Here is a 26174-nt window from a genome sequence, read left to right as displayed (position 1 = left end):
ATGGTTTATCTAGAAACTTTTCATCTTCCCAGTGTGAAACTGTACCCTTTCTCCCCTCCCCTCAGCCCCTGCAAGCACCTTACTATCTTTCTCTATGAATTTGGCTACTCGAGGTTTCCAAAGTATATATTCTTTTTCTATGTCAAAATTGTTTTGCTGGAGGGAAAAACACATTGCGGAAATTGTAACAGTAAACATGAGAACCCTGTTAGGAGAACCACAAGTTAGTTCTTTTACACTTTGCTCCTGCTATTTTTGAGTACATAGTGGAAAACAGACATTTTGTGGTATCCCAGATTCTAGAACAGTACCTAGAATGGGTGCTCAAAGCATGTTTGCTGAATGGATTAATGAATTTATGAAAACAGTATACTGTGTGACAGTACCTACAGACACTGAAATCTTTGTACCTCTGATGAGACTCAAATTTTTGTGTGTTATACTATAGGAGATTGACGTCTTCCAATAACAGACCTCGAGAAGACAGCTGGTTAAAATCCTTATTTGTCCGGAAAGTTGATCCAAGAAAAGATGCTCACTCTAATCTCCTAGCCAAAAAGGAAACAAGCAGTCTATACAAATTACAGTGTGAGTGATAGGTCTACTATCTTCATAGTTGACTTTTTTTCCTTTGTTCATAAGTTTATCGTTGAATTTTCTTTTGTTTCAGTTCACAATGTTAAACCGGAATGCCTAGACGCATACAACAAAATTTGGTGTGTATACCAAACTATCCTTTACTTGGGGAGAAATAATGATTTTAATATTTGTTGGTTTAGGTAACACTTGATAACAGAGTGATATCTTTGTTCCCTTTTCTTAAAGCTGAATGTTCAGAGGCTCTTACATTGAGCTCTAATGTGGGATTACCAAGGAGGGCATTTTGATTTTAAGCACTCATACAGCTAAGTCATCATATAAACTGTCAAACTTTAGAATTGTACTGGACCCTTAAGTTTGGAAGGAACATTGTAAGGCTGTCTAGTCCATCAGCTCATCCAGTGCTTGAATCCTTTCTGCAGACCTTCCTGACAGTTGATACTTAAATACATTCGCATAGTCCAACTCTGGACAGGTTTGAGTGTTAGGATTAAAACTCGCGTCCCTAGACCCTCCACTGTTTCCAGTTTTACTTCTAAGTTAAGCTGCTACTTGAAAGTCCTGTGTGTATTTGAATGTAGCTGTCATTTCTTCCCAAATCTTCCATTCATCAAGATTCATGTCTCTTTGGCAGATTTTCTTTATTTGAGATCAGTTACTCTTACAGAATTTGTAAACTTTAAGACTAAAGAGAAAATTAAGTGTATCAGTTTTTAATTAATACAAATACTATTTTAATGATCAATTCTGAGCAAATATAATTAAAAGGCATTTTTTACCTTTAATATCTGCTCCTTTCATGAAAAAAAGCAAATGATTTGTCACCAGAATGCACATGATTTTCAGAAGCAAAAATCTGTTTAATTTTTGGAGGTGGTTCGTGAAATGTAACAACAGAATTTCCTACTGCAGCACAGTTCTCTTTATTAAAAAATGCCTGAAAACAAAGCAGATGCTGATTTCTAAATCTTGTAAAATGAAATTAGTTCTCTATGCTGATGTTTCCCTGGATTATCTCTCCTGCCCTGTTTTTATTACTTCATCTTCTGTCTCAGATTTCAGTCTATTTTTATTTCTGTTTGGATGTCTTGCTCCCCCTTCAGACTCAACAGATAGAATCACCTCATTCTTCCAGCTTCCCTGTTATTTACCATGGTTTTATTTAACCCTTTCCTTAGTTCCTTGTGATTAGTTACTAAGGGTTGTGCATTCTTCACTTGACACATATTTTGGTTATCTTTGCTTGCTTCCTTCTCCATCTCCCTTTCTCAGCCTCTTCAGCCCCATTTCTAAGTAGCCTCCTTTCTGACTCCTTCCTGGGCTCATAGCTATACCTATCCTTCCACCCCACCTCGCAATCCATTAAGTTTGCTAAATTGATCTAATCGAGCTCCATCTTCTCCATCATGTTTTTTATTTTTAGTGTCCTCTGAAACTTTGAGCAACTCCCTGTTTGTAGTACATAAAGACTTAACTCCTGCCTGGTTTTTATGGGTCCCAATAACGAGGTTCTCCCCAACCCATCCACTCTGGGTACAGGTACTACCTACCTTACAACCTCCATTCATATAAGGCCAGGACTTCTGAGAGCAGGTGTAGGACCCCAACAAAGAGGACTGGCTACAAATCTATATATGAATTTGTATTTGTGAATAAACTATGCCCTGTTGTCAGGCCTTGGCCCCTTCCTGGACCCCACCTGGGTCATTTGTGCAGGCTTTCTTTTTCCACATTGGCTCCAATTCAGGGTTGTTTACTCCTTGCTTATTTCATATGACAAAAGGAAGCCCATTTCTATTTCTCTAACATTATGCTTTCCCCACCCCCGATTTCCATTAATTCCCTATTAGTTCTGAACATAAGTCTTTATGATCCAGTACAATGACCACACCATGTGTATTTGTTGAAGGGTGGCATTTACTTTTATGGGTTTTTAGTTAGACATAAGACCAATCTGAATTTTTCTCTATTAACGATTAATATACACCCAGTCCTGGTGCCCCAGCATCTGGTGGTGATCACTAGCTTAATAACTGCTCATTGTCAGCAAATAATTTGAACAGGTTCTATTTCTGATCCTTGATTTCCTTTTGCATCCATTGTTGAGTCTGTATTATACTTTTTCATCATTTTTCTATTCAAAAAGTATGCAGGCTTTAGCTTTTCATATGGCATAGTTATGTCTCTTCCCTTTGCTTTTCCCTGTAAATTAGAATCTGTAATACAGGAAAGTTTCCATGGAATCAAGCTCTGGCACCTATGTTAAATTAAATCTGACCTGTCATGGCTTTGCCTCTACTTTTGTACAATAAATGATAATGAACTGGGTGGTATGTTCAACGTGGCATTATGTGATACCTCTCAAATCCCCTCAGTTGGTTAAATTGAATGGAACCTAATTTATGCCTATGTTGTTTCTTTAATTTGGAGTCTTCAGTCATGTTGATGCCCTTTGTAACTATTGGAGTTGGGATTGCTTCCAAACTGTTGTGTTTTAGCTGTCTTCTTCCTCCTTACTTAAGCCAACTTGTTCTCTGCTGGTTACCTCTGTCTGATTGTGCCACTTCTCTTTTCTTCCCTTTCTTATTTTTTTTCATATTCTTTTTCTGCTAGTCCCATTTCCCTCATTCTTCCTATCTTTGAAAACAGCATAACTTAGCTTTTATAAACCTCATCACTCCTAAGTACTTCTTTTCTTTCTGGAATGGCAAATAGTAGACTCGTTCTTGGAATCTTGGAAGCTTTGGCTCTTCCTTATCATTTTCATCACTATATTTGAGTTGCTTATGAATGTTCTGTATAGTTGGAAGTATCAGAAACCTAAGCTTCTGATAAGTGGGATATCAAAGTAGAACAGAATTCAGCTAAAAGGTTAATTCTGCATGTCATTTTATCATAAATGTATTCTGAGATCAGTTGTAAGAACACAAAGTAGATGGCCTTTTTCCTGTTATTGCTCATGTGTTGTCCACCTGGTATAATTTTTTTGGTTGGTTAATTAGTGTTGCTATTTCTTCTCTTTAAGTCAAGAGGTGTTACCAAAGATTCATGAAGATAAACATTACCCTTGTACTTTGGTGGGGACTTGGAACACGTGGTATGGCGAGCAGGATCAAGCTGGTAGGAAGCAGAAGTCTTTGACATAAACACTTGTTCCTTTACCCTTTTCTGTAACAATTTAAATGATATTTAATTATTGTTTTTATAATCAAAGATTTTCAAGTTTCAGTCTAGTGTTATGGTTAATTTTTCCAGTAATTCATTGCAAAAACTACTTTTTTGTTGTTTTTAATGTTTGAATCCTTTATTGAAACTTTATAGTGTAACTCATAGGCCAACACATTACAGTTTTGTACTATGTTAACATTATACATATCTAGAATATTTTCAAGGTAAGAATATCATGAAACTCTAAATGTATGTTATCTTTTAAAATATATTCTAGTCCACCTCTGGAGGTATGAAGGAGGCTATCCCGCCCTCACAGAGGTCATGAGTAAACTCAGAGAAAATCAGGTAATGATTTTGAAAAATGTTTACTTATTTACATTAATGATATAGTAGATGTTAGTACAGATGACTATTAAATGACTATTCTGTTATCAGTTTCTTTTTAACATTAGTAAACTGTTAGTTTTTTGTAGTAAAAATTTTATTATTTGGACTCTTGAAGTTGTATTCAAGTGTTAAGTAACCAGTTGTGATACTATGAAAATAACTGTTCTTATTGTAAAAGGCAGTTGTACTTTGAAACTGATAAGCTGGTACTTTGAAATTGGTAAGTCAGCATGGTAGACACAATCAGCCCAGGGTTAGCTAACACATATCACCTTCAGGAACTGCCAACCACATACTCTTTACCTTGGGCTGACTTTGCTATCCTCCCCCTCCTTTTCACTAGTAGGTGCACATTAGCGGAGAGAAATTTAACAGCCATACATTATTAGGAAACAAAATCTTTTATATAACTTCCCAGTCAAATATAAATGGCTTTTCAATTATTTGATATTTTGTAGTCTCCACCTCTATTACGCTGACACTGCTGGAAAAACTTAAAAAGTAAGAAATTAAATTTGTTTATATTGTCACTGAAAAAATAAGGATGACCATGTAGTTTGTCTACCTGGACACTTGAGAGTGAAAGGGAATGCAAACAGTCATGTCAGTTTGTCAAGAAGTAACCTGGGATTGTCTCAGGCCAACGAGGCCTTATTTATAATAGTATTCTATTATAGGAAGAACATAAATATTCCAAGTAGGAACATAAATATTACTAAAGTGGGCGTATGTATAAATATTAGAAGATTTCACGAGCACATTTTTTCACTCAAAGGAATTTGTGCAATTCCGGAAGTCAAGAAGCAACATGCTTCTCTCCAGGAAGAATCAGCTGTTATTAGAATTTAGTTTCTGGAATGAACCTGTTCCACGGTCAGGACCTAATATATATGAACTCAGATCTTACCAACTCCGAGTAAGTACTGAAATATGAGTTAACTGTCTCTCATTCTTTTGTGAAGAAGCATGAGCTCCCCTTAATGATGACAAAAAAAGTTGAGTGTATATTCTATAATATTTCTTTGGCATTATATTTTGATTGACTTATTTTCTCCTCTGTGGTCCTCCTCTTATTTTCTCTTTTTATCTTCTTTTTAATTTCTCATTCCTCTTTTGCTAAGCTCTTTCATATTTTATAATCTTATACATAATGTTTATTATTCGACATTTTTCCATGTAGTATTTCTGTTCTTAAGAGGAAAGACCTAAAATGCAGGACTACGTACAATATATAGCATCTGTTATAACTGAATTAGAACAACTAATAAATGTGCAACTCTTGAATAAATTGTACAGCACTGTAAGATTAAAAGGGAATAAATAATATTTTCTAAGACTTTCCAGATGTTTACCCACTAGTGACCACTAGAAAGAAAGTCCCAGATAGCAACATTATTAAAAGGAACACATATCAGTAGATCTTAGTGGTTTACACTCACCGTTAATCCTGGAAGAAGGAAAGTAATGTTCTTACTAAGTTTACTTAAATTGAATTGTTTAATTCCACAATAAAATCTGAATGGGTACCAGTAGTTAATTCATGACTTAAGTATATCTCGGGGGTGGGAGTACCTGTGGTTGTGATAACTATAACTGGATTATTACTGTATATGTTGTCTTCTTATATGAAGCCAAAGAATATTGCTCCCACTATGGGATTGGTATGAACACAGTGAATAATTTTTTATAACATTTTTTATTTGTTACATCTCACATTATTGAAAGTTAATTTTTAAATTAGTTTTGTCATTTGATATTTTTACACTGCTATTCCATATTTCTTCACAAAAGAACTAACATCAAAATCCAAATCTCTTTTCAGCCAGGAACTATGATTGAATGGGGCAATTACTGGTGAGTATATTACCAAATGGTGAGTTTGTACGTAGTGTTAATAGATTATATTAGGCCATAGTGTTAATTGTAGGAATAAAATCTGGGGATAATGCCATGTTTGATACTAGACTGTTGTTTCGTTTGACATTTTTATTATGAAAATTTTCAAACATATACAAAACTAGAGAGAGAATACCATAGGTCCCCTGCCTTCTATACTCATTACTTAGCTTCAATAATTATCAACACATGGCCAATCTTGCTTAGGTCTAACTTCCTCAACCCAAATTATTGGGAAGTAAATCCCAGACAACATACCATTTCATCCATAAATATTTTGGTATATCTAAGAGATAAAGATGCTTTTCTTAAAACATAACCCCAGTGTGCAAGGGATTATTTCATATTCTTCTTTGACATTATCGTTCTGAAATATTGCTTTTGTCACATAAATAGAACACTGCAATGATACAGTTGCTACTTTTTTTTCTTTTTAGTTTGAGTAGCAAAATACCTGTTTTTCCCCAAACTGATCTTTAAATTCAGTACAATCCCAATCAGAATTCCAGCAAGCTTTGGAAATGCAGAGGACCCAAAATAGGTAAAGCAAACTTGAAAAAGTAAGCACAAAGTTGGAGGGCTCATGCTTCTCTTTTTCAGAACTGACTTCAGCTAGAGTAATCAAGCTAGAGTAATCAAGATAGTAAGGTACTGGCATACAGATCAATAGAATAGAATTGAATTGCACACCTAAATGTAAGAACTAAATATAAAACTTTTAGAAGAAAACATAGAAGAAAATCTTGGTGACTTGAGTTAGGCCAAGAGTTTTTAGATATAACACCAAAATCACAACCCACAAAAGAAAATAACTGATAAAATAGAATTTCTCAAAATTGAAAACTTGTAATTCTGGATTTATATACAAAAGAACTCAAACCAGCATCTCAGAAAAATATTCCCCTACTTAACGTTCATTGCGACATTATTCATAGTAGCCAAGAGGTAGAAGCAATGCAAATGTCTATCGACAGATGAATGAAGAAAATGTAGTAAAGATAGACTGGTCAAGATGGCATAGAAGATAGAGGCTATACACACCTCCTCTTGGGACCACACCAAAATGGTAACAAAACTACAGAGCAGCCAGCATGCAGAGTTGCCTGAGGTATGGCTGAACAGAAGCCCTACAACTAGTAACAAAAATAACAGGACACCTCAGTCCAGTAGGAGGAGCGGAGACGCAAAATGCCCTGGTCCCACAACCGCATGTGGCAGTCGAGAATCAGGAGGGTTATCTTGACTGCAGATCCCCCTATCCGACCTAAGGAACGAGGGGTCCTGGCCCCACACAGGGCTCCTTAGCCCAGGGTTTCAGCATTGAGAAGTCCCCACAACCTCTGGCTATGAGAACCAGCAGAAGTTGTGGCTGAGTGAGATGGAGGGCTGCAGGAGTCATAGACATTCCTCTTAAAGGGCCCATGCCTGGACTTACTGACAGACTTACTTGCTCTGAGCTCCAGCACTGGGGCAGCTGCTCGAGGAGCACCAGGGACACAAGGGAGACACTGAGTTGTCAGGCTCCAGGGCGAGGGCTGGAGAGGCAGCTTTCTCCCAGACAGAAGTGCTGGTAGTATCCATTGTAAATATGTTGAGCTGTCCCCATTCCCAGTGTGTGGATGCCACTGCACCATAGCTGAGTCGCCATCAAACTAACATAGGTCACTCTGCCCAGGTGATTCCACGAGACTCTGCCTCTCCACCTTGTGGGCCCACCCAAGCCTCTTCCAGTGGTTTATTACATACAAATGGCCTGTCTTGGCTCTTTCTGTGAGCTTTCCAAAAATTTCTCAAAAGCTCACAAACCCCAAAGAAGCAGCATCTGGCTTCAACGTTTTCTATTCCTCCTGCTGAGCATCCCAAAGCCCCACACTTGAAGCAGCCGGCCTCTGTTTTTGGTTTGGCCTCTTGAGGCACCTAGGAGCACAGCATGGGTGGCAGCCATCTGTGGATTGCTTGGTGACTCTTACCAGGTGGCACCCGGAAGTACACAAGCTGTGGCTGAACTTGGCCTTCAGCTGGACTCCTACCAGGACTGTGCCACTGGGCCCCATAGGACACCTATAAAAGTCATTCTACTATGGGAGACTTGGGAACCCTACCTAATACATAGAAGCAGACACAGGGAAGCAGCCAAAATGGGTAGACAAACATGTCCCACGTGAAAGAACAGAACAAAGCTCCAGAAAAATAATTCACAAAAAGGGAGACAAACAGTCTAACAGATGCACAGTTCAGAGAGATAGGAAACATAAAAACAGAGATGGAAAACATTATCAGGAAATAGTCAGAAATGAAGAATACAATATCTGAGATGAGTATATTAGAGGCAATCAATAGAGTGAATAAAGCAGAGATATAGAGGATGGGGTAGTGGAGGACACCCAATTAGAACAGCAACAAGAAAAAAGAATCCAAAAAAATGAAAATGCCTTAAGGAGCCTCTGGGACAACATCAAATGTATCGTAGGGGTACCAGAAGGGAAAGAGAGAGCAAATAATTGAAAACCTAGTTCAAGAAATAATCATGGAAAACTTCCCTAACCTGGTGAAGGAAATTGACAACCCCAGGAAGCTCAGAGAGTCCTAAACAAGATGAACCCAAAGAGGCCCACACCAACATACATCATGATTAAAATGCCAATGGTTAAATACAAAAACAATCTTGAAAGCAGCACAAGATAAACAATTAGTTACCGACAAGGGAACACTCATAAAACTGGCAGCCAATTTCTCAACAGAAACTTTACAGGTCAGAAAGATTTGACACAAAATATTCAAAGTGATGAAAACCCAGGACTTACAACCAAGATTATGCTACCCAGCAAAGCTCTCATTTAGAATCAAAGGAAAGAGAAAGCTTCCAAGACAAGAAAAATCTGAAGGCGTTCACCACCAAGCCAGTATTACAGGAAATGTTGGAGGGACTTCTTTAAATGGAAAAAAGTATGTATCAAAAATATGAATAAAGAATGGCAATAACTACATATTTATCATCAAATACTTCAAATGAAAAAATTAAATGCTCCAATCAAAACAGGGTAGCTGAATGGATAAACAAGACACTTACACAGGCTGCCTACAGGAGACTCACTTCAAATTAAAAGACACACACAGACTGAAAGTAAAAGGATGGAAAAAGACTTTTCATGAGGACATAGAGGGTATTGTGCTGAGTGGAGTAAGTTAGGTAAAGTCAAATGCCATATGAATTCACATACATGTAGATTCTAAAGAACAAAATAAAAAACTCATAGAGAACATTTGGAGGGTTAGTAGATGGGAGGGGAGTTGAGGCATGAAAAAGGGGAAAGGGATTAAGAAGTACAAATTTATACAAAATAGTCATGGAAATATAAAGTATAGCATAAGGAATATAGCCAGTAATATTGTAATAACTATGGTGTTAGGGGTACTAGTTTTATTAGGGAGATCACTGTGTGTGTTATTATAGATGTCTAATCACTATGTTGTACACCTGAAACTAAAATAATATTTATGCCAACCATAATAAATAAAAATTTCAAAATGTATAAAAAAAATTTTTTAAAGAAAATGTAAATATACGTAATGGAATATTATGCAGCCTTCAAAATGAGGGAACCTCTAAGAGGGAAGGAAAAAATTGCGTAGATGATAGAGGCTTTGTTCATCCCTCTTGTGACCAAATCAAAGTTGTGACAGAAACACAGAGCAAACAGCAAGGAAAATTCCCTGGGATCTAGATCAACAGAAGAGCTATAACTAGGGAGAGAAATAATTAATCAACTTGCAGTGGTAGAAAGTAGAACGGGGCAAAAACACGAGGCTGCCAGATCCCAAGCAGCTGAGTGGGACAGAAGCTGTGGCAGCAGGAGCTGGCAGTTGCAGACACCTCTTAAAGGGGCTGCGTCCAAAAGCAGACTTTCATGATGATGGACCTGTTCGCTCTGAGCACCAGCGCCAGTTGGCTCTGCGGAGGCACCAGGGACTTACGGGGGACACTGAGTTGTCAGAGTAAGGCCAGAGGTGAGGATCTTTCCTGGACAGAAGTGCCAGCGATATCCGTTGTTCCTCTGTTGAGCCCTCCCTCATCCTGGTGTGCAGACTCAGTGCCTCCATAGCTGAGATGTCATCAAACTGAATAATAGAGGTCGCTTCACCCAGAGGATTCCCTGAAATTCTGCCTCCCCTAACTCAGTCATACCCAAGCCACATCCAGGTGTATCCTTGGCGAGTCAGGTGCTCCTTGCTGAGCTGGCCTTGGTTTCTGGTGTGGTTTCTTGAGGCAACTATAAGCACAGTATCTGTGGATTGTTTGCTGAATCTTAACAGGTGACCCTGGAGTGGCACAGGCGAGGGCTAAACTTGACCTGCAGCTGAACCCCTCTCAGGACTGTGCCAATGGACACCTACTACATAAAGCCATGCTAATAAGACTAGGAGACTTAAGATCTTTGCTAGTACATAGAAACAGACGTGGAAAGGCCATTAAAATGGGAAGACAAGCAGAAACCATGTGAGAGAACAGAACAGAGATCCAGGAATAATGGAGTCAAAACACTGGTTATAAAGATGCTCAATGAACTTAGGGGAGGTGTAGATGAATTCATTGAGAACTTTAACAAAGATATTAAAAAAAAACAAAAATGGAAATTATAAAAGGGAACCAGTCAAATGAAAAACACATCTGAGATAAAGGGTATAATAGATGGGGAAAAAAGAGTGGATGAAGAAGAGGTTTGAACCACTGATATAGAGGATGGGGAAGCCAAGAACACGTAATCAGAATGGCAAGAAAAAAGCTAAGACTAATAATAATTTAAGGATCCTATGGGACACTATTAAATGTAAAAACATTCGTGTCTTGGGGTACCTGAAGGAAAGCAAGACGTTGAAGAGCTATTTGAAGAAATAATGATGGAAGACTTCCCTTACCTGGTGAAGGATATAGACATACAACCCCAGGAAGCTCAGAGAGTCCCAAGAAAGAGGAATCCAAAGGCCCACACCAAGACACATCATAATTAAAATGCCAAAGATTAAATACAAAGAAAGAATATTAAAAGCAGCAGGAGAAAAGCAGTTACCTACAAGGGAGCACCCATAAGAATGGCAACTGATTTCTCAAAAGAAACTTTGCAGGACAGAAGGTCGTGGCACAAAATATTCAAAGTGATGAAAACCCAGGATCTACAACCAAGAATATTTATCCAGCAAAGCTATCATTTAGAGTTAAAGGACAGACGAAGAGCTACTCAGACAAAAATAAGCTAAAGGAATTTATCACCACCAAGCCAGTATTACAGGAAATGTTGGAGGGACTTCTTTAAGAAGAAAAAACGTGTATCAATAACAGGAATAAAGAATGGTAATAACTACAATCTTATCAACAAGTACCTCAAATGGAAAAGATAGAATGGCTGAACAGATAAGAGAACAAGACCCCTACGTATACTGCCTATAAGAGTCTCACTCAGATTAAAAGATACACACAGACTAAAAGGAAGGGGATGGAAAAAGATATTACCTTGATGGACCTAGAGGGTATTGCACTGAATGAAATGGAAAGGATAGAGAAAGACAAATATTGCATGATTTCATGTACATGTAGAATCTAAAGAACAAAATCAACAACAACAAAAGCAGGAATAGACTCATAGATACAGAGAATATTTTGAGGGCTACTAGATGGAGGATTGGGGGGCAGAAAGAAAAGACAAAGAGATTTAAGAGGTACAAATGGATAGCTGCAAAATAGACATGGAGATGTAGAGTGTAGCATGGGAAAGATGGTTGATAATGTAATATATAAGGGGCAGAAGGGTACTAGATTTAGTGGGGCGATCGCTTTGCAAGTTATGTGGATCTCTGATTACTAGGTTGTACTACTGAAAATGGTACTGTATGCCGACTATAATTGAAAAAATCTCATTGAATTGTACAATGTAAATACAAGCAACTAACTGTCTATTATATTTCTATAAAGCTGGGGGAAAAAAATAACTCCTTCCACATGCTACAGTATTAATGAACCGTGAGAACATTCTGCTAAGTGAAATAACCAGTCACAATGGACAAATACTTAATGGTTCTACTAATACAAATCATCTAAAATAGTCAAAATTACGGAAACAAAGTGAAAATGTGGTTGTCCAGGGGCTAGGGAGAGGAGTTGGTTTGTAATGGGTATAAAGTTTCAGTTTTGCAAGATGAAAAGTTCTTGAGATCTTTCACACGACATGGTGAATATATTCAGCACTAATGAACTGTACAGTTGAAAACGATTAAGGTAAATTTAATGTTATGTGTTTTTTTACCACAATAAAAATAAAATTATAAGAATTTTTTTTAATGGGCAGAGGATTTGAATAGAAATTTCACCAAAAGAGATATATGAATACCTAATAAGCACATGAAAATGTGCTCAACATCCTTAGTTATTATGGAAATGCAAAGTAAAACCACAGTGAGATACTACTTCATACCCTATGATGGCTATAACTAAAAAGATAGATAATAACATGTTGAGAGGTCATGGATAAATTGGCACCCTTATACAGTGCTAGTAAGAATATAAACTGGTATAGCCACTTTGGAAAACTGTATGGCAATTCCTCAAAATATTGAACATGAAATTACCCTATAACCCAGGTCATGACTATGTACTCCTAGGTATATACCTAAGAAAATGGAAGCATACATCCATACAAACTTATGCACAGTGATCATAGTATTTTTCATAATAGCCAAAAAGTGGAAACAAACCAAACGCCTATCAACAAATGAATGGATAAAGAAATTTGGTATATCTATATAATAGAATGCTATTAGCAATAAAAAGGGATGAACTGCTGATACACACATGTAGATGAACGTCAAAAACATGCTATATGAAAGAGTCCAATACAAAGGAGCACATATTCTCTGATTCCATTTGTATGAAATGTCCAGAAAAGGCAAATCTATAGAGTCAGAAAAGTTAGTGATTAACTAGTGTTAGGGGTGGGGAAAAAAATGATTGCAGATGGACACAAGGCATCTTTTAGCACAGTTGGATTGTAATGGTTGCACAAGTCTGTGTATTTACTTAAAAAGCATGAAATTGTACACTTAAGTGAATTTTATGACACATAAAATACACCTCAATAAATCTGCTAATGACCTCACTAAAGAAAATTTATACACAAATCCAAGGATGATTCAAAATTAGGAAATTGGTTAACATAACATAAGGCCAGAATTAGGGGCCCAACAAACATTCTCTGTATCCTTAACATGTCACTTCCATGCCTTTGTTAGAGCATTTATTGCACCCCAGCAGAATCTTCAATTTCTAGTTCCATCTACAAGGCCTCACACAACCTCGATAGTCAGTAAATGTTGAATGGATGGCAGAAACTAGTGGTTATGTAAAAATAAAAGGTTGTAGTTGCCAAAATTGTAAACAACCTGTATGCCTTAGCGGAAAAGATTATAGTATATTCATTCACGCAGTGGAATCTTATATAGCGGTTAAAGTAAACCAGATCTGTACCTGTTAATGGATAAATCTTGAAAATACCAAGTTGTGAAAGAGTTAAAAATCTGTACAACATGTCTTTTATATAAATTTTTTAAAAGAGGTACCAAAAGAGTTATATACAGAAGATATTTAACAAGAGCTATATAAAAATATAATTATTGTTCATGGGTACATACATATGAAGTAGAAATATAAAACCACGGACAGGAAGACTGTTGTCTTCAAATGAGGTAACTGATGGGGAAAGAGTGAAGGGGAACGGGTTAAGGAAGAATGCAAAGGGAGTCACATCTTTTTTAAAAGATCTGAAACAAACAATAAAATGTAAAGTGTTAATGTTTTAAAAATCTAGGTAATTAAAGTGGTTGAAATATTTCATAATTAAAAGAAAAACTAAAAACCATCTTAATGCATGTTCAGAAGGCATTTGGTAATATTTGACACCAGTTTTATTAGAGATGTTGATTCCTGATTTGAAAAAAACACCTTAAAATTAGAAATAGGGACTATTTTGTCTAAATCAGGGGTTGGCAAACCTTTCTATAAAGCAGTGGTCTCCAGCCTTTTTGGCACCAGGGACCAGTGCTCCTCTGAGAATCAAATGCCTGATGCTCTGAAATGGAGCTGAGGTGGTGATGCTAGCACTCGGAAGCTCGCTGTTCACCTCCTGCTGTGCAACCAGGTTCCTAAAAGGCCACATGAGTACCATATAAGTCTGCAGCCTGGGGAGTTGAGGACCCCTGCTGTAAAGGACCAGATAGTAAATGCTATAGGTTTTATGGACCCTGCTGTGTGGTGTCAGTTACTTAACTGCTATTTTAGTGCGAAAGCAACCATGGGCAATTTATAAACAAGTGTGACTATGTTCCAACAAAACTTTATGGATGCTGAAATTTGAATTTCATAATTTTCATGTGATTTTTTTTTCAAGCCTTTAGAAATGTAAAAAACATTTCTAGTCCTTGGGCCATAAAAATGAGCTGTAGAGGGTGGGATTTAGTCTCAAGGCTATAGTTTGCTGGCCCTGGTTTAAATGATAAAACTCCATCACCTCTATTTTAACAACTACATTACACTTAATGGTGAAACAGCAGAAACGTGGTCATTACCATTAAAAAAAATACTACCAACTTTTACAATTTTATGTTGATTTTGGAAACCCTGACTATTGTAATGAGAGAAAAGACAAACAGAAGCTATAATAATATAAAACCTCAATAATTAAAAGGAGTACAAGCATAGATTATTGTCCATCGGTCAGCTATTAACCCTTGGTTTTTTTATCTTTAAGTGAGAATCTGTGACTTTTACTTACTTTCAACTTATCTATGTTCTCCTTTTTTCAGTTACGAAATTTCTTGCATTGGACTAAATAATTTGCAAGATCTCTTATAGCTCCAAAAATGGTTCTGTAATCTTTATTTCTAATGAATCTTTTCTTAGGCCATCAAAGGCTAAACTATGCAAGTTAGAATTTCTTTTAATTTGAAAATTAAGAAATAGACATTTGTATATATGAGGGAAGACAAATTGTTTTTCTCCTACCCTTTTCAGTTCTGGTCAGACTAGTAATCAAATTAACATGTAACAAATTAGCAGGAGGAAATGACCAAACTTATTATGTATATACATATGGGGCTTCCATAAGAATGTGAGACTCTTGGATCTGGCTGTTAAGGCTTCTGTGCCATCTTAAGCCAAGGAAAAGGGGAAAGTTGTGGTTTGGGACTTCAAAGGGCAGGAAGTCAATTCACATGGAAATGGAAAACGTTTGCTGGGCATCTTGGACAATGGGACTTTCAAAGGACTTTGATCAAAGGGGCCTTGCTAGGTTCCTCCTGGTGATTGCAGTAAGTTCATATTACACTATAGTTATCTGTGATGATAGCTCCCTTTCTGGACCAAGTCCTTTACCTGAATTCTTTTAGGCAGTTAGGGGTAAGGTCAAAGGTTTTTCCTGCGTCTTCATTTTTAAATATAACTAGCTTCAAATAATGTCCCAAAACATATTTTAGGGTAGCAAACTCTGCTTTTCCTCATATACTATTATAGCCACTATTAAGTGATTTTTTTAAGGAAGGGGGATTATATATGTCATAATTTAGTTGTCCATAGAGTAGGATCACTCAGTAGTTCTATTTTTGCATGTTACTAATTAAAACTTGACTACCATGGAATCCATGAGGGAGTATTGAGGTTATTCTTAAATTATTTTTTAAGTTATTTATAAAGCCAGTTCAGCATTCAATTTATATTTTGGCACATAGGTAACTATTTTAAGATGGTGATCTCCTCTTCAGTACATGCTTCTGATTATTACCAGGCTAAGGCAAGTATGTTTTCTTTGCCTACTTAACTGAATTAATAAAATTCAGAATGAAACGAATAATCCTGGATTTTTATCATTATAAATGAGTTTTTTTCTCCTGAGTAGAGTTAGAATGCACATTAATGTGATTTGCTTAATTTCAATAATTTACCAACCAGATTTGTAATTTTTGTGAATATATTGAACACTTAATTCTAAATGTAAAGGTTAACGAATATAATATCATTTAGGGGTAAGGCACTAGCAAGAGATCCCTCCTTCACCAGAAAAAAACCTGAAATCTTAGGTCACCCTCGTGAAGTTGAAAGCATGGTGTACAAAATAATCTTAAGGAAATTGGCTTCATCACTCCCACCACAGGTTGTCCTTGTTCTCATTCCATATCCCACTGCCGACACTCCCCGCCACCACCCCGCTACCCGCTGCCCCTTTGAGATGTTCTAATTCAGTTGCTGTGAAGTTTGCCTCCAGGAAGAGAATACACTGGTCAAGCCAACTCAAGTGTCTTTGTCCCTAGAGAGTTATATTTCTCACTGTAAATGTTAGTAAGTTGGTATGCTTGTTCATAAGCCTCCACCTCTTTAAAATGAATTAGAATGAATCCATCTTCCCAGTCCTGTCAACTTTGGGAACCTGATGTGACTGAGATTTCAGGCCAAAGCCTGGGTAGTGTTGATATAAACATTTTCAATTTAGATTCTAGAAAACTGCTTTCAGAAAAATAAATACATTTTTAAAACATTTTTTAGGATTTTCCATGCATCATTAAATATAAAAAATAAAGTACCTAGAACAAATATGAAAGACAGTGCTTTAGTTAAAGAGCTGATAACTTTTGCAGCAAGAAATCTTAAGGAAAATTTAAGACAAATACCAGTTCTTAACCATGTTAACAATTTCATGTTATACACAGATACAACATGTATACACACTTTCCTCCACACATTGTACATAATGAATGCTATTTGGTATTCATTTTCCTAATGGTTTGCTCTAATAAGAAAAAAATGAGGCAGATACAGTTTTGATAGTGATGATAGTGATGACACATTGCCAGGAAGGTCCACTTTAATGGATTTTCTATATGCTTTCCAAGATGTTGCAAAATCCCCATTATAGATCAGAGAGCTTGCATGTTTCTCAGAGTTCACTATCTAGAGGGGTGCTCCCTGTCTCCCTGTGACATTTTGGGTGTTCTCATACCCACGTTTCCCTTACTTTCTCTCATGTATTCTTGGAGAAGCAGTTCTTAGAACCAAGGGTATTGGTCCTGTCCTCTGCCAATTTTCTAAATGTGAAGAATCAGCAGTGCAACCATGTATCCTCACATTTTTATTTTAATAGCCATTAATTACTGTCAGCTGCTCACAGAAGTGACTAGTTTAGCTACAGAAAGGTACATTTACATTTTACATTAAAATAATTTTATTGCTTATAATTAAATAACAATTAGTCTTTATTTTGAAAACCTTGTTCAGAATATAGAGGATATTTCCTGATTCTTTTTAATATACCTAATTCTATATCTGAACATTGTTTTTTTTCCTGCAGGGCTCGTGCAGTTCGCTTCAGACAGGACAATAATGAAGCTGTTGGAGGATTCTTCTCTCAGATTGGGCAGTTATATATGGTGCATCATCTTTGGGGTATTTTTTCTTCCTTCATTTTTGTGTTACTGGGATTTCATAGTTCATCACTAAATAAGTTATACAGTAAAGTATATCTCAAGTCAGAATCTTAAACACTATCTCAAGTCAGTAATCTTAAACACTGTAGCAGATTCAAACGTCACAGATAAAGGTAAGTACTGGCTATCTAGAACAAGAGGTCAACAGCAGAAGTGTCCATAGACTCGTGGCATTTTGGTAAGCTGATCATCCAAGCGGTGATCATGGTGAAATGAGTGACCAGGGGAGAAGGAAGATGATAAAGTGACTAAGTGTCTTTTACAGAGTCGTCCTAACCTCCCTTTTTAGACACTTACCACTGCTCCCTCAGAGACAGTCTTGCATTTACCCTGAGAGACAGTTCCCGGATGCAAACTCACTGCCTGCTTTGGGTCTGGTTCCATGGTCCCAGAGGCCCTTCTCCTTTTGCCTTTTCCATCTTTGGTGTCTTTCAAACCTGACTCAGATATTCGCACCCGCCCCCCACCCCCAGAAGTGAATGTCACTCTCCTCCTGAACCAAGTTGTCACAGCTGTGGCTATTTGTGTTTCTCCCTGCTAGAATAGGAACTGGGTCTCATTAAAAGCTTGGTATAAATACTGCCAGAACATTCTGGGCACATTTGTAAATGGATATTAAAAAAATGAAAAGCATAACTTATTTCCAGACCATATCAATTAACTAAGGTGTTCATTTGACCTGTTTGGTCCTACCAAGTGCCATTCCCTGTCAGCCTGGTGTGTTAGTGTGTCAGGCTTATAAAGATAAGGTGACCTGTCTAATGAGGAATAAAGCAAACATGAATGACATGCCACAAGGCAGTGTGTTATCAGTAACACAGGAAGTTATATTCAGGGTACTCCTAACACTTAAAGGTATATCAAGTCACCCGTATTAGGAAATAATCAATAAAAGGTGGAATATTAGCTAGACTTCAGGATCTGGGTGGGATTGACAAGTAAAGGTGGGAAGGAAAGGCTGGAACAGTGATGGAAACATGGGAAATTATCAGTGTTCAAAAAACTACGAATAGCTCAGACCAGCTGAATAGTAGACTATCTGCCAGGGACCTAAGTCTGAATAAGTTGACACAAGAAAAGTAGTATTTACATTGTGTTGCTGGAACAGCTCGCCCAACGTTCAAGGTGTAGGGAGAAGACCCTCGCTCTCACCAGTCATTGTCTCGACCAGGTGCTCATCTCAGCTACACACAAAGGGCTTCCCTGGCATTTAAGAGATTAAAAACCCTGTACCAAAATGTAGATGCCACAAATAACCCTCAGCTCCACAAAATGTCAGGGGCAGCATTGTCCTAGGGTTTTTCGCTAGCTGACATTTAACCTCATAAGTATCAGAGCTGTCAATTTGAAAACAACTCTTTAAGAAATGTGTTCTGTGTCCCTGCCTTTTACAGTTATATTAAATTGAATTTAACCTTTATGAGTTTGAGGTAGGGGTGAAGTAATTTTTAATTTTTAGAGAGTATATGTTTTGTCCACAGAATATAAACTGAAAAGTCACACCTCTCCCCCTTCCTTTCCTTCCTCTGATGCTGGAGTGGCCTTTGAGGGTGGCTCCTGCACATCCTCCCATTCATATTCCGTACATGAAGTACGAGAGTGAGCACAGGGACTTGATGGGTCAGGATCACCATGTGCTTTCGTTCCCTGGCAGAGGTCACGCCATGCACACACTCTGTTCACATCAGTGCCTTTCAGCATGTCTGGATAGAGACTCCTAGGTGAAGGAGGTGGAATTGCAAACAGGCAGGCACCAGAACATGAATGGCAAAGCTCTGACAAAGGCTGTGGCAAGCACAGGGCAGAGCCCTTATCTCCACCCTCTGGGGAGGACTCGCTTCCCAGAACAACAGCAAGATGAGGAGTAGTCCACCAAGGTCCTCCTCCATGCCCAGATGCAGAAGCCAGGAACAGCGCTGTGCTTTAGCATCCAAAAATAGCCACTCTCTTTTCTTAGGCAGTGCCCTTCTCTACCTACCTTTGTTATCCCTAGTCATTGTCCCAAATGTTCACTCTTCACTTTCTACTGTATAGAAAAAGTATTGAGATCTGCAGAGATGAATTCTGAATTTCCTGCCTCTAATACCAACTCCCATTTTTTCATATTTTTTGAGAAAGAGAACCATTTATCAAGCACCCTAGTGTATTGGTTATTCTACTCATCATTCCTTTACTCCTTAGAACCACCTACCACAATTGAGATACCTGTGATTCATAGATGGTAATAAGTCAAACAACCCATAGCTATTTCGTATCTGAGCCAGGCTCAGACCTCGGTGTGTCTGGCTTCAAAGCACTCGATGCCGTCCCTCCTCTACCCTCCTCAGGGTTTGGCTTCACCCATTTCCTCTACCACCACCCTACCTGGGGCCTCCTTCCCTCAGTATATGAACATACTCAAGTGCCTGCCATATTTTAAAGCTTCCTCAAACCCAAATGTCCATTGATGGATGAACGGATATATATAACATAGTATATACATACAACAGAATGTTAATCTACCATAAAAAGGAATGAAATTTCAGTACATGCTACATGCAACATGGATGAACCTTGAGAACATTATGCTAGGTGAAATAAGCCAGACACAAAAAGACATTGTATGATTCCACTTACATAAGTTACCTAAAATAGGCAAATTCATAGAGACAAAATGTAGAATAGAGGTTACTGGGGGCTGCGGAGGGGTGGGGGCGGAGAATGGGACGTTATTGTTTAGTGGATTCAGAGTTTTAATTTGGGATGATGACAAGGTTTTAGAGATGGATGGTAATGATGGTGGTACAGTGTGAATATACTTAATGCCACTGAATTTGTACATTTTAAAATGGTTATAATAGTAAATTTTATATTATGCATATTTTACAATAAAAATTTTTTAAATTAAAACAAAAAGGCCTGCCCAACCTGTATTCCCTGGAAGGGATAGCTCATCACAGTGCACTAGTCATGTGCCTGACCTCAGTGAGAACACTGCTTCTTGTCACATGAATGTTAAAAGCGTTTTTCTCCATGTGCTAAGAGGTAAAAGATTTCTTTTTCCTTCTACTTATCAGCATCTTCAAAACTTTATGTAATAAACTTATAGTCTATTACTAATAAAGGGAAATTTTGTCTTTAGATGGTTAAATTCCTAGGCCTACAAGAGTAGATCCTCTCATAAGGGAAGGAAGCCCCAAAACGAAAATGTGTCCCAAAACAAAAAGTAGAACTGAGCGGGGGAACCCTGAGTGATCTTTTAGTCTTGACTGAGACCAACACTGGCACTGTCGGGATGCCTAGGAGGCATTTCCCTCGTGAGTAGTTGGAAGGATCTTGCCCAGGTTGGGATTCAGAAACCAAGGCACCCAAATGAGATGTCTGAATTCTACCACATGGCACCTCTGATGCCTTTGACCGTGCTCTACCCACCATCTGGAGCACCTTTCTCTTCTATTTCTGTATATTGATGACATCGTTTTCAACCTTCAAGACCCACCTGGTCAAATCACACCTTCCAGGCAGCTTTCCCAGTCTCTTCTCTGTTCTCCTTGTGAATTCTGTTCTTGAGGATACCACAGTACTCAGCAGGGATCGACCTTGCTTTTACTTGTTCACAATTATCCCAGCTTAGTACTAAATTTCCAAGGTAGTCTCTTTGAGAAAACTAGCTGAACTGAATCAATACTTAATGAATGTAAGTAGAATGTAGAGTATCATGTTTGGTTTAAGTTGTTTCTTCTGTGGTTATTTTTAGCTTACAAGGATCTTCAGACGAGAGAAGATATACGGAATGCAGCATGGCATAAACATGGCTGGGAAGAATTGGTATATTATACAGGTAATATTTTAACAGGCATAAACTATTTAATCTCTCATCTTACTGTTTTATGACCTCGCCCCTTAAAGCTAATATGTATTTTTTTTAAAAATAGCATGTTGCTCTAGACAGTGAATTATAAAGTTGGGGGAAGGAGAGAGAGTCAAATTTTTCTTTAATAGTTACGTGACTTTTTTTCAATAAAGAAGAGTATTCTTTTCATGAATGTATGTTTTCTGGTACAGTTTTCAGACCTTTGTATGCTGTTAATTTTACATCATTAATTTTCTACACGTCTACATTTTCTGAAAATGTATAACAAATTTTTTCTAAGCTTTCCCTTTCTCAAAATTGTTCATTAACAAAACATTAATACAGCAGTTAATTTAATACAGCAGGTAAAAAGAAATTTTGAAAATTAATTTGGTATTTACTTATATACCTATACATGTATGTGGGTTCACCCACATACATGTATTCTATGAAATCATGGTTGCTTTATTTTTATAAGAGAACGGTTGGGCTGAACAACCAGCGATACCAATACTGGTATAAGTACCAACCATGCTGCATGTCAAGTACATTTAAGCCCATGTACTACCAAGAAAATCAAAGAATAATTTGTTCTAGAAAACATATATTTTAATTTAAAAGTATCACATAATTATATGTGACTTTACTGCTTATTGTTATACTTTCATCGGTTCCCAGAAGCATATTTTACTCAACAGTGAGTTTTATAAGTATACAGTGTATCTGTTCCTTTGTAGGGTACTGTCAAATGCAGTATTACTTGGTTTTATATGAATTTTATTTTAGTTCAAAGAACTTTTCAGGAAAACACCATTTTTCTCATAATATGGGTTTTCTTAATTTCCTATAAAACACATCTCCAGACAGAATCTGTTTTTTTACTTGCAATTTTTAAAAATTTATTTTAATTAGTTTCAAGTATACAGTACATGGGTTAGATATCTACATAGTTCATAAAACAATCTCCCCAATTGCTCCCTCCCTCCCCTGACCCTCCACCTACTCAACCTGTTAATGCTAACTGCATTCCCTATGCCGTGCTCACCATCCCCGTGACCATCCTTCAGCTACTAATTTGTACTTCTTTAACCCTTCATCCCATTCTTCCAACCCCCTCCCCTCTGACCATCACCAAATCATCCACTATAATTGTGTCTATTTTTGATTACTTTGTTCTTTTTATTCCTCAGATTCCGCATATAAGTGAAATCATATAGTGTTTATGTCTGACTTAAATACCTTCTAGGTCCATCAAAGCAATATCTTTTTCCATTTCCTTCCTTTTAGTCTGTGTGTCTTTTAATCTGAAGTCTCTTATAGGCGACATATAGGGGTCTTGTTTTCCTTTCCATTCATCCACTTTTTCTTTTAGTTAGAACACTTAATTCTTTTCCATTTGAGGTACTTATTGATAGAAAAGTAGTTGTTACCATTCTTTATTCCTGTTTTTGATACATGTTTTTTTCTTCTTAAAGAATTCCCTCCAACATTTCCTGTAATACTAGCTTGGTGGTGATAAATTCCTTTTGTTTATTTTTGTCTGAGAAGCATTTTGTCTGTCCTTCAACTCTAAATGATAGCTTTGCTGGATAAATATTCTTGGTTGTAGATCCTGGATCTTCATCACTTTGAATATTTTGTGCCAAGACCTTCTGTCCTGCGAAGTTTCTTTTGAGAAATAAGTAGCCAGTCTTATGGGTGCTCTCTTATAGGTAACTGGTTTTCTCTTCCTGCTTTTAATATTCTTTCTTTGTATTTAACCTTTGGCATTTTAATTATGATGTGTCTTGATGTAGGCCTCTTTAGATCCTTGTTTTTTGGAATTCTCTGAGCTTCCTGGGGTTTTATGTCCATTTCCTTCACCATGTTAGGTAAGTTTTCCATTATTATTTCTTCAAACAGCTGTTCAACATCTTGATTTTCTTCAGTTACGCCAATCAGACGGATATTTGGACCCTCAATAGTGTCCCATATGCTCCTTAAATTATTTTTATTGTCTTGGCATCTTTTTTCTTGCCATTCTGATTGCGGGTCCTTGGCTTTCCCATCCTCTAGATAGGGCATTTGATCCTTTTCTTTATTCACTTTTATTCCTTTGTTTATTCCATTTAATATACTTCTCAGCTCAGATAATGTGTTCTTCATTTCTGACTGGTTCCATTTCCATTTTTATGTTTTTTATCTCTTTGTTGAAGTTCTCACTGAATTTGTCTACACGTCTCAAAGTTCATTAAGCATCTTTATAACCAGTGTTTTGAACTCTGCATCTGTTAGATTACTTAACTCCATGATATCTGGATCTCTGTTCTGTTCTCTCATGTGGTTTCTGCTTCTTTGTCTTTTCATTTTGGCTGCCTTTCTGTGTCTGTTTCTATGTACTAAGTAAAGCTCCTACGTCTCCCAGTCTTATTAGTGTAGATTTGTGAAGCAGGTGTCCACTGGCACAGTCTGAAAGGGGTTCAGCTGCAGGTCAAATTTAGCCCAAGCCTCTGCCCCTCCAAGGCCACTTGTTAAGATTCAACAAGCAATCCACAGATGCTGTGCTTGCAGTTGCCTCAAAAGGCCACACCAGAAACCGAGTCCAGCTGCCTCCAGCGTGAGTCTAGGCGCTGCTCAGCAAGGAGCACCTGACTCACTGAGGATAAACCTGGGTGTGACTTGGGTGGGGCCACGAGTTGCAGGAGGCTAGTTTTCAGGGAATCCTCTGGGCGGAGCGACCTCTGTTATCCAGTTTGATGACATCAGAGCTATGGCACACTGGGAGTGAGGAGGGCTCAACAAGGAACAGTGGATACTGCCAGTACTTCTCTACAGAAAGAGTCTTGCCTAGGCCCTCACTCCAACAGTGTCTCCCTGTAAGTCCCTGGTGCCTCCTGCACGCAGCCAAATAGGCACTGGTGCTCAGAGCAAAAATCTGTCGCAGCGAAAATCCGCTCATAGACGCAACCCCTTTAAGAGGCGTCTGCCGCTGCCGCAGCCTCTGTCTCACTCAGCTGCTCGAGACCAGGCAGCACCACGTCCTCGCCCCATCCTACCTTCTGCCGTTGCAGCATGATTTCTTGGATTTCTCCCTAGTTGTATGGCTTGTTCATCAAGATCCCAGGTGATTTTTCCTTGCTCTTGTTCCTTGTTTCCATCGCAGCTTTGATTTGGTCGCCAGAGGGAAGAACAGAGCCTCTATTGTCTACATCATTTTTTTCCCCTCAGACAATTTGTTTTAATTTTAATAACATCTTAAAGGTAAAGGATTCTAGCTGATTTCCCACTAGCTTGTGTGTTTCTGCCTCTGAGGTCAGTCCAGTAATTTTCCAATATCCTGTTCTGTGATTTCAAGCAGCACAACTTCTGAACAGTCTCAGCAACTTATTTGTTAGTATATATTTACCATATTCTGGTTTGAAAAAAACAAGCACAGTAATCTTGATCTTGTTTTCAGTTCCACTTATTCAGGAAATGGAATCCAGAATCATGATCCCATTGAAGACCTCGCCCCTCCAATAAAGCTACAGAGTTTAAATGTGCCTACATAAATTTATGTGACAAGTATTTGTCATAAATTAATTTTAATTATATATCAAGTGAAAAACACTGAAATGTAAACTGCTGTATATAGCTTATGAGACCTCTTTTCTTTGAAACTTACATAATTGCAAGAAAGGAAACAATTATAGTTTGATTGATTGTAACAGTGCTCTATAGTTCTCTTGAAACATCCCTGTGTTGAATATACCTTATAATACTGAACCACCTCTCCCCACTCTCTGGGAAAAATGGGCTCAGATTAAAATTTGAATCAGCTTTAAATAAGAACCCATGAAAAAAAAGTTAGCCATTTCTTTATAAAAAGAAAATCTGTTTTATAATTATAGATTTTTAGACAAATTTCTTGTATAAGGAAGAAATACAAATTTTGTCATGTTTCTCTAGCAGTTTTTTTGAGCCTCAGACTAAGAACACATTATGAGTGTACTCAGTACCTGAATGTTTTAATTCACTATCATTTTCAATAAGTTGAATAAACAACATGTCATTACTAAGTTGGTAGTGGCTGCCAAGATATATTTAATCAGAAATTCAGCCTTCACATAGTGTGTTGTAATGTCTATATGAGAGGAGAAAAATGGCTTGAACCTCTATATGTGACATTGAAATGAACACCCTGAATAGCATTGATTTTTATTTGTAATATTTATAACAATATGAGAAACACTAGAAAAAGGTGTTAATATTTTGCAGTCATTCATGACTGCAGGTGTTCTGTAGTTAATAGTCTGGTAAACTCACACTTCCACAATCATGTATGAGGAGTGGTGCATGTTGAGATTTAAATTGGTATAAAGCTGCATACTTTGTCTAGCTCTGTTTGATTTAGTCTTTTTAATATAGTGTGCCGAATTTGTGACTGTAATCACGTAAAAGTCCTGTTGAAATGAAAAATTATGTCTGACCCCCAAATAATTTATGTGTAAAAGTATGAATAAATATCACATAAAATGTCAAATTTTACATGTGAATGATTTTCTCGAAGACACAGAAAAGTCAATAAAATCCTAATTTTCACATATTACGTGTTCGCAGTCTTTTTTATGAACTTACGCTGAGAATGGCTCTGTCGCTCTTGAAAACTAGCTTGTCCCAGTTCAGTGTGCATATATAAAACATAAATAAGCTCATCAGCCTCTCCCTTTGGCCATTAGATAGAGTGTTATGGGGAATGGGCATTAGTGTACCAGTGCATAGTGTCATGGTGTTTGGGAGTTGAGGCTGC

General features: G+C 37.5%; 1 protein-coding gene across 1 annotated transcript; it reads left to right on the top strand.

Moving 5' to 3' along the window:
- NIPSNAP2 (nipsnap homolog 2) lies at positions 1-25973 on the top strand. The gene is made up of 8 exons (XM_023534635.1): positions 1-122; positions 449-588; positions 3626-3720; positions 4934-5074; positions 5981-6012; positions 17439-17533; positions 21311-21394; positions 24843-25973. Exons 1-8 carry the CDS (start codon positions 1-3, stop codon positions 24905-24907), a joined length of 774 nt encoding a protein of 257 aa, XP_023390403.1. The 3' UTR covers positions 24908-25973.
- The last annotated feature ends 201 nt before the right edge of the window (positions 25974-26174 follow it).

The sequence above is a fragment of the Pteropus vampyrus genome, unplaced genomic scaffold, assembly GCF_000151845.1.
Source record: "Pteropus vampyrus isolate Shadow unplaced genomic scaffold, Pvam_2.0 Scaffold128, whole genome shotgun sequence".
NCBI classification, from domain to species: domain Eukaryota; kingdom Metazoa; phylum Chordata; class Mammalia; order Chiroptera; family Pteropodidae; genus Pteropus; species Pteropus vampyrus.
The sequence above is the reverse complement of the archived record's forward strand: the minus strand, read 5'-3'. Positions and strand labels throughout refer to the sequence as shown.